Here is a 10,264-nt window from a genome sequence, read left to right as displayed (position 1 = left end):
GCCTGTCCACTCACTACCAAAACTGGTTTTGAGGGGAAGCCCAGTGTGAGAAGATGGAACGAGATGGATTTTTATGGAGCCATCGAGCTGCCGAAAGGTTGAATGTACGTATCCGTATCGTTGGATCGTAAGAAAAGCTATGCATGACATGAAACAGTTCAATTAGGTCTGTAAACGTGCAAACCCTATGTTACGACTATGAATTAACATTTACATGTTCAATTATTACTTTGTTCCCCTTTACTCTGTTACAGATATTTTTTTATATGTACACATTGTCAGAAAGGTGGCATTTGCAATGGACATGAACTTAAAGTTGCTAGACGAAGTTAGCTTGTCAATAAATCAACTCTAGCCCAGACGTTAGTTGCTTCCGGTTTCATTTCCAAAATAAAAGCCAAGAGCTTGTTTTAGAACACCATTCGATAACGACGTTACACCAATAGTTGGCGTAGCATAGGGTTGGGCCTCCAGCAAATGACTTTGAAAATCCTTTTCTAGAATAACCGTTGAGTTGCAAAATAGAAAGTAAATATGATTTAGTCTAGGCCTATTCCACTATCTAAATATGCCATTCTGTTGTGTTATTTAATTGCCATATAATTGCATAATTTATTTTTACAGCGGCGTGGGGATCCTGTGGGTATCATGTAACCTAATGAATCACACTTTTTCCAGTATTTGGGAGCACGGACTGTAAGCCTTAAATTAAGCATTTTGACTGTTTTTGCAATTTCCACTCTGAATGTAGGCTTGTTATAGCCATTTGCGTTGCACAACCCCATCACGCAGAGGCTATATCCATATAAATAAATGAGACAAAACAAAATATTGACTAAGTCTTAGCTATAACCTGTCCTGAGTGAAATAACCATGGGGTCCCAAATGGTCAAGACTATCTACAGCCTATTCTTATTGCCAGATATGTTTTCCCTATAGGCCACTGCATGTGCTTATTCAACTATTTTGTTGAAAATTATTTAGACGCTATATTTAGAACCCTGTGAGCTAGGGTCTCTTTAAGGGGAGGCCTATAATAAGAACAGTTATAAAACACAAATCGAGTTCTAAAAGTATTCTGCTAGACACCAGTACCCGAAATTATAGCCTAAATTGCAATGCCTATAAGTTGAAGGCCTGTTTTTATTTTTTATATTTGGGTAGGCCTAAATAAAACATTGAATTATTAAAGTAATAGGCTAAAGAACTTTGGAGAATTGATGGCTAAGGCTATTCTCTTTGATTTTGTTCCTATTGCAACTCAGACATTTTTACAGAATGGATGACATTCTCACTGACTGAACTGAAGGAAGAAATCAAATCTAATTTTATTGGTCACATAGATGTTGATGGGAGTGTCGCGAAATGCTTGTACTTCTAGTTCTGACAGTGCAGTAATATCTAACAAGTAATCTAACAATTTCCCAACAACTACCTAATACGCACAAATCTAAAGGCGTGAATGAGAATATGTACATATAAATATATTGATGAGCCATGGCCGAGCGGGAGAATAAGAGCACCTCATCCCAGCTGCCCACTGCTCTGAGGCTAGGAAACACTGTTACCACCGATAAATCCACTATAATTGAGAATTTCAATAAGCATTTCTCTACGGCTGGCCATACTTTCCACCTGGCTACCCCCTCAACTGAGCGGCACCCTCCACAGCAACCCGCCGAAGCCCCCACCATTTCTCCTTCACCCAAATCCAGATAGCCAATGTTCTGAAAGAGCTGCAAAATCTGGACCCCTACAAATCAGCAGGGCTAGACAATCTGGACCCTCTCTTTCTAAAAATGATCTGCCGAAATTGTTGCAACCCCTATTACTAGGCTGTTCAACATCTCTTTCGTATTGTCTGAGATCCCCAAAGATTGGAAAGCTGCTGCGGTCATCCCCCTCTTCAAAGGGGGTGACACTCTAGACCCTTGTGAAGACTTACAGAAAACGTTTGACCTCTGTCATTGCCAACAAAGGGTATATAACAAAGTATTGAGATAAACTTTTGACCAAATACTTATTTTCCACCATAAATTCATAAAAAATCCTACAATGTGATTTTCTGGATTTTCTTTTCTCATTTTGTCTGTCATAGTTGAAGTGTACCTATGATGAAAATTACAGGCCTCTCATCTTTTTAAGTGGGAGAACTTGCACAATTGGTGGCTGACTAAATACTTTTTTGCCCCACTGTATATCTATCCTACTCTGTCTTTCTAAGGTCTTCGAAAGCCAAGTTAACAGATTACTGACTATTTCGAATCCCACCATACCTTCTCCGCTATGCAATCTGGTTTCAGAGCTGGTCATGAGCGCACCTCAGCCACGCTCAAGGTCCTAAACGACATCATAACCGCCATCAATAAGAGACATTACTGTGCAGCCGTATTCATTGACCTATCCAAGGCTTTCGACTCTGTCAATCACCGCATTCTTATTGGCAGACTCGACAGCCTTGGTTTCTCAAATGATTGCCTCGCCTGGTTCACCAACTACTTCTCTGATAGAGTTCAGTGTGCCAAATCGGAGGGGCTGTTGTCCGGACCTCTGGCAGTTTCTATGGGGGTGCCACAGGGTTCAATTCTCGGGCAGACTCTCTTCTCTGTATACATCAATGACGTCGCTCTTGCTGCTGGTGATTCTCTGATCCACCTCTACGCAGACGACACCATTCTGTATACTTCTGGGCCTTCTTTGGTTGGACACTGTGTTAACTAACCTCCAGACGAGCTTCAATGCCATACAACTCTCTTTCCGTGGCCTCCAACTGCTCTTAAATGCAAGTAAAACTAAATGCATTCTATTCAATCGATCACTGCCCGCACCTGCCCACCCGTCCAGCATCACTACTCTGGACTGCTCTGACTTAGAATACGTGAACTACAAATACCTAGGTGTCTGGTTAGACTGTAAACTCTCCTTCCAGACTCACATTAAGCATCTCCAATCCAAAATCAAATCTAGAATCGGCTTCCTGTATGTTCTTGTTGGTTGGGCCTTGCTTCATACTCGTCGCCCAAACCCACTGGCTCCAGGTCATCTATAAGTATTTGCTTGGTAAAGCCCCGCATTATCTCAGCTCACTGGTCACCATAGCAGCACCTGCCTGTAGCACGCGCTCCAGCAGGTATATCCCACTGGTCACCCCTAAAGCCAATTCCTTCTTTGGTCGCCTTTCTTTCCAGTTCTATGCTGCCAATGACTGGAATGAACTGCAAAAATCACTGAAGCTGGAGACTCATATCTCCCTCACTAGCTTTAAGCACCAGCTGTCAGAGCAGCTCACAGATCACTGCACCATAGCCCATCTGTAAACAGCCCATCTATCTACCTCATCCCCATACTGTATTTATTTATTTATCTTGCTCCTTTGCACCCCAGTATCTCTACTTGCACATTCATCTTCTGTACATCTACCATTCTAGTGTTTAATTGCTATGTTGTAATTACTTCTCCGCCATGGACAATTTATTGCCTTAACTCCCTTACCTTACCTCATTTGCACTCACTGTGTATATACTTTTTTGTTTTCTTTTTTTCTACTGTATTATTGACTATGTTTAGTTTATTCCATGTGTAACTCTGTGTTGTTGTAAGTGTCTATTTGCTATGCTTTATCCTGGCCAAGTCACAGTTGCAAATGAGAACTTGTTCTCAACTAGCCTACCTGGTTAAATAAAGGTGAAATAAATGTAAAGAAAATAAAATAGGCAAGGTGCAATAGATTATATAAAATACAGTATATGTAAGAAATGTAAACATTATTAAAGTGGCATTATTTAGAGTGGCATTGTATAAAGTGACAAGTGATCCAGATATTTAAGTGACCAGTGATTGGGTCTCAATGTAAGCAGCAGCCTCTCTGACTTAGTGATTGTTTAGCAGTCTGATGGCCTTGAGATAGATAGTTTTTCAGTCTCTCGGACCCAACTTTGATGCACCTATACTGATCTCACCTTCTGGATGGTAGCGGTGTGAACGGGCAGTGGCTCAGGTGGTTCTTGTCCTTGATGGTCTTTTTGGCCTTCCTGTGACATCGGGTGCTGTAGGTGTCATAGAGGGCAGGTAGTTTGCCCCCGGTGATGTGTTGTGCAGACCAAACCACCCTCTGGAGAGCCTTGCGGTTGAGGGCGGTGAAGTTGCCGTACCAGGCTGTGATACAGCCCAACAGGATACTCTTGATTGTGCATCTCTAACAGCTTGTCAGGGTTTTGGGTGACAAGCCACATTTCTTCAGCCTCCTGAGATTGAAGAGGCTCTGCTGTGCCTTTTTCACCACACTGTCTGTGTGGGTAGACCATTTCAGTTTGTCTGTGATGTGTACACCGAGGAACTTAAACGTTCCATCTTCTCCACTGCTGACCCTTCGATGTGGATAGGGGGGTACCCCCTCTGCTGTTTCCTGAAGTCCAGTATTGAGTATTGAGGGTCAGCAAAGTGGAGATGTTTTTTCCTACCTTCACCACCTGGGGGCGACCTGTCCAGGACCTAATTGCACAGGGCGGGGTTGAGACCCAGGGCCTCCAGCTTGATGATGAGCTTGCATGGTACTATGGTGTTAAATGCTGAGCTGTAGTTAATGAACAGCATTCTTACATAGGTATTCCTCTTGTCCAGGTTGGATAGGGCAGTGTGCAGTGTGATGACAATTGCATCGTCTGTGGATGTAATTAAACGTTCAAATATATTGGAATGATGAGTTGCACGCATCATGCATGCGCTGCACTTTATTTGGCTAGTAGGTAAATAGGCCTACATTAGGGTATAATGACTCGATGGCTGTATGCCTCCAGAAGGGCATCTTCTGAGGCTGAGGGGTGCTTTTCCGAAGCTGCATGGTGCTGCATGGAGATCATAAGCTCTTCAACTGGGCAGCAGTGTTGTGGCATAATTGCCATATAATTGCATAATTAGACCACTGCAACAGAGTTGGTTTGAAGTGTGGGAATAAGTTTATGCCCGATTTAGCCTACATTTAAGCTCTCCTTTGATCATTTCTGAGTCCATATGTTCAAGAACCGATTCATATAAATTATTTTAAATTCATATTAACCCCTCCTACAGAATATGCTTTGACAAGATTTTGAGTGATGAAAACAATGTCAAAATATTCTGGCAAAAAAATATTTTGAGTGGCAAAGACTCCAATGGTCATACATAATTCATAGATTCACCAAACATCTGTTATTATTCTGTTTCATTTTTCCTGGTATATACTACAGGTTATGATTCATTATTCCTGGTATATCCTCCTGGATATGTTTCATTATTCCTGGTATATACTACTGGTTATGATATGCAGACAGAGCCCAGAGAATGGGATGGTGCAAGAATGAATTAGTCATATGTTACTGACCGCTTTGATTCAGACTTATGTAGCAAAATTTGTAATTATTTTTTATATTCGATAAAAGCAGAGACCCAGGGCTACAGCATTGTATATCATACACTGCATTTGAGGAACAATGGGAAAGTAATTCTGCTTTGAAAGTTGATAAACTTGTAACCCCACTTTTGACAAAATGGGGTGCTGTCCTCAGTTTAGGTCACCTAACAGTACGAACTCTGAAGATGGATGGGGGGAAATTAATTCACATATGGTGTCTAGGGTACAGCCGGGGGGCTGAGGGGGATCTATAACAAGCGGCAACGGTGATATATTTATTTCTGGAAAGGTGATTTTTTTAACGTTTTTTTTTTTTTAAGTAGAAGCTCGAATCGTTTGGGCACAGACCTGGATAGCATGACAGAACTCAAGGCTATCTCTGCAGTAGATTGCAACTCCACCCCCTTTGACATTTTTATTTTGGCAGAAAATGTTGTAATTGGGGATGGAATTTTCAGAATTTTTGGTGGCGTTGCTGTGCCAGGATTCAGACACGGTTAGGACATCAGGGTTGGCGGAGGGCTTGCAAACCATTACAGACTTCAAAGGGAAGGACAGCCGAGAGCTGCCCAGTGACATGAGCCTACCAGACGAGCTAAACTACTTTTATGCTCGCTTTGAAACAAATAACACTGAAACATGCATGAGAGCACCAGCTGTTCCGGAAGACTGTGTGATCACGCTCTCCACAGCCAATGTGAGTAAGACCGTTAAACAGGTCAACATTCACAAGGCCGCACAGCCATTTGCATACAGATTCACAGATGATGCAATCTCTATTGCACTCCACACTGCCCTTTCCCACCTGGACTAAAGGAACACCTACAGTTGAAGTCGGAAGTTTACATACTCGTTTTTCAACCACTCCACATATTTCTTGTTGACAAACTATAGTTTTGGCAAGTCGGTTAGGACATCTACTTTGTACATGACACAAGTTATTTTTCCAACAATTGTTTATGGACAGTATATAATTCACTGTATCACAATTCCAGTGGGTCAGAAGTTTACAAACACTAAGTTGTCTGTGCTTTTAAACAGCTTGGAAAATTCCCAAAAATGATGTCATGGCTTTAGAAACTTCTGATAGGCTAATTGACATATTTTGAGTCAATTGGAGTTGTACCTGTGGATGTACTTCAAGGACTACCTTCAAACTCAGTGCCTCTTTGCTTGACATCATGGGAAAATCAAAAGAAATCAGCCAGGACTTCAGAAAAAAAATTGTAGACCTCCACAAGTCTGGTTCATCCTTGGGAGCAATTTCAGAACGCCTGAAGGTACCACGTTCATTTGTACAAACAATAGTACGCAAGTATAAACACCATGGGACCACACAGCCTTCATACCGCTCAGGAAGGAGACACGTTCTGTCTCCTAGAGACGAACGTACCTTGGTGCGGAATGTGCAAATCAATCCCAGAACAACTGCAAAGGACCTTGTGAAGATGCTGGAGGAAACGGGTACAAAAGTATCTATATCCACAGTAAAATGAGTCATTTATCTACATAAGCTGAAAGGCCGCTCAGCAAGGAAGAAGCCATGGTTTGCAACTGCACATGGGACCAAGAGCATACTTTTTGGAGAAATGTCCTCTGGTCTGATGAAACAAAAATATAACTGTTTGGCCATAATGACCATCCTTATGTTTGGAGGTTAAAGGGGGAGGCTTGCAAGTCGAAGAACACCATCCCAACCATGAAGCACGGGGGTGGCAGCAGCATGTTGTGGGGGTGCTTTGCTGCAGGAGGGACTGGTGCACTTCACAAAATAGATGGCATCATGATGAAAGGAAATTATGTGGATATATTGAAGCAACATCTCAAGACATCAGTCAGGACGTTAAAGCTTGGTCGCAAATGGGTCTTCCAAATGGACATTGACCCCAAGCATACTTCCAAAGTTGTGGAAAATGGCTTAAGGACAACAAAGTCAAGGTATTGGAGTGGCCATCAAAAAGCCCTGACCTCAATCCTTTAGAAAATTTGTGGGCAGAACTGAAAAAGCATGTGTGAGAAAGGAGGCCTACAAACCTGACTCGGTTACACCAGCTCTGAAAGGAGGAATGGGCCAAAATTCACCCAACTATTGTGGGATGCTTGTGGGAAGGCTACCCAAAAGGTTTGACCCAAATTAAACCATTTAAAGGCAATGCTACCAAATACTAATTGAGTGTGTGTAAACTTCTGACCCACTGGGAATGTGATGAAAGACATAAAAGCTGAAATAAATCATTCTCTCTACTATTATTCTGACATTTCACATTCTTCCAATAAAGTGGTGATCCTAACTGATCTAAGACAAGACAGGGAATTTTTACTAGGATTAAATGTCAGGAATTGTGAAACTGAGTTTAAATATATTTGGCCAAGGTGTATGTAAACTTCCGACTTCAGCAGTACATGTCTAAACAAAATATCCCAAGATCTGCTGTTAGCTAGCTAGCTGACATTAGGTTGCTGGTTCGCTAGCTAACATTGCGTCACCCCTTTATTTTATGAAATTGAAATGTGAGATTAATAGTATATATTTTTTAATTTGATTAAAAAAAAAACATTTTGGGGTGAGATGAACCTGCCAAAACTCTGAAAGGTATTATTGTACTTCAGAATTGCGACACACTATTGTTTCAAGCCTAAAATGTTAGTCCGTTATCGTAACATGGTGTTTGAATGTTCATAGATGAAATTTCACATTTTACGTTTCAGGTTTCACACATGGCTTTTCTTACGATCCTAACGTTATGCGTGCTCAACCTTTTTGCAGCTGTTTGGCTCCATAGATTTTGGCCAACATTCAAATTTTTTTTGCAATGCTTTGTCACCATGTGCTGACATAATATGCCAGTTGATAAAATTAAAACAGTCAAATACTTCACTCTGTAGTGTTTTGTCAGTCATTAGGAAAAAACTTATTTCACTGGAGCTGTGGATGGGTTATTGCTCTGACATAAAGTAAAAATTCTTCATAGATCCTGTTCAGCCATTCTTCCATTGCTAAGGGTTGATTTTTTTTTAGGCATTGCATTGTTTTCTATAAGAATCCCTGCTCACACTAAATATCCTGCTGCATACCTCATTTGCTCGTAGCAAAGCTTATTTTGAGACTCTTACTCATTTTGCACAAAGTTGCAGGTGGCCCATGTGGGTTTGTGTTTGTCCTCCAGCCTTGTATGATTCATTGCAGGCGGACCATGTGGGTTTGTGCTTTCCTCCAGCCTTGTATGATTCATCCACTGCCAAGTCCAATCGGATGCTGCTTAGCCTCAGCCTCTCTGGCTAATGCAGGCTTACATTAGCACACTCCTTGAGCCTGCAGCTACACTCATTTCTGGCAGTGGAGGACGGGGGTTGAGGGGCAGGCCTGTGAGATGAGAGGAGCTGTAAACACAGGAAGCAGTGCAGAGGAAAGGAGAGGAGACCCGGGTGAGTGGCAGGAAGGCAGACGGACAGCAGCAGCAGTGGTCTGCAGCACAGGCCCAGGGGCTGGATGCTAGCTCAGCACAGTGCTCCGAGCTCAGCCCTGATTACAAACGGAGCAGAAAGGATTGACAGCCCATTAAGCACCTGGCTGTCTCAATCACCATTTGTGGTGAAGTTGACACAGCTGGGCAAGTTGCTATAGAAGTGCTAGCTACACACGGTCTATTTTGATCCTGCTGTCAGATGATGATGTCACCTATCACAAGTGGCAATGCTGGGGAAACAGGTTGGCTGAAGTTGGCTGAAGTGGTCTGCAAAAGTATGTCAGGGGTGGATAAGGACGAGGAACCTGCTTACAGACTCTACTTCTATTCTGTATGTATTTTTTAAGCCATCTTTCTTTCTCTCTCTTCACTCCCCCACTCGTTCTGCATGTGTCTGTTTGTAAACCTGCTTTTTAAAAGGGTAACTCTTTTAAAACTACCCCAAGCTCTTTCCTGTGTGCATGTAGAGGCTGTCCGTGACCGAGTTGCATAACAAGACTGTGTATTCTCCATTTTAAATGGAGAAGTGCTGAAATAAACAACCTGCACTGTCTACCATAGTCAAGGCCAGGTGGCAGGTGGCAGCAGCTGATTAAGTGGATCAGGAGAGCCTTTCCATAAGCCTTGCCTACCTCATGCTGTACAGCTAGGAGTCAGTCAAGATAGGCTTCCCTTCATGTCAAGAGTCATCTGTGATAAGATGGCTGCCAATCCCATGAAACGGTGTTAATATTTACTGTCAGCTGGGTGACGCATTTGCTATGATGGTAACGTAGCTTGCTATTTGTTCATTTCAGTGGGATTTGGCTACTCTGTTTGATGTGCAGCCTAGGGATGTTGGTGCTTGCTCCTATTGTCCTTTGCTTCCTATGCTTTTCTGGTAAGAGAATGAAGCTGGGCATTTCCATCTAAAAGGACCCATGAGCACCAACATAGAAGCATGTCAAATTGGGTCTCAAATGAAAGCAAGGAGTGTAGGCTTGGGTGGTATACCGGGTATTTGGAAATGGCCACGAGATGGTTTTTCAATACCGTCAATGCTGTTGAAACTATTTCTTTGAAGTTTTTCAATAGATTTTTATATTTGTAGCTGCTTTTTAAATAAATACCTGCAGTCAACTTGTACAATACATAAGGAGATAAAGCAGATCGCGTTCTTCATTTCACCTGTCACATTGTTTTACATTATGAAGCATCCTTAGTTCCCCAGAACAGTTGAGCCAGTCATGTGTTTGTTTGTAAGTAGCACAATGGGAGAAAGTGGGAGCAAATCAAATTTAATTTGTCACATGCCTTGAATAGAACCTTACTGTGAAATGCTTACTTACAAGCCCTTAACCAACAATGCAATTTTACGAAAATCTGAGTTAAACAAACTATTTACTAAAGGAAGGTAGGGGTAAAGTGA

General features: G+C 42.0%; 1 protein-coding gene across 5 annotated transcripts in view; it reads left to right on the top strand.

Annotated features, from left to right (window-relative positions):
* Window positions 1-10,264, top strand: part of scaper (S-phase cyclin A-associated protein in the ER) — a 122,733-nt gene that overhangs the window by 2,320 nt on the left and 110,149 nt on the right. The window contains exon 1 of one of the 5 annotated variants that reach the window (XM_042301539.1): window positions 8,750-9,187. The exons of the other annotated variants lie outside the window; for them this stretch is intronic. Coding sequence (XP_042157473.1) covers window positions 9,056-9,187 — 132 coding nt within the window. The 5' untranslated portion in view covers window positions 8,750-9,055. Of the gene's footprint in view, window positions 1-8,749; window positions 9,188-10,264 lie in introns of those variants that run through there. 5 annotated transcript variants of the gene reach the window in all.

This window comes from Oncorhynchus tshawytscha, linkage group LG19, assembly GCF_018296145.1.
Source record: "Oncorhynchus tshawytscha isolate Ot180627B linkage group LG19, Otsh_v2.0, whole genome shotgun sequence".
Taxonomy (NCBI): Eukaryota; Metazoa; Chordata; class Actinopteri; order Salmoniformes; family Salmonidae; genus Oncorhynchus; species Oncorhynchus tshawytscha.
Note: the sequence above shows the minus strand (reverse complement) of the source record. Positions and strands in the feature narration are given on the sequence as shown.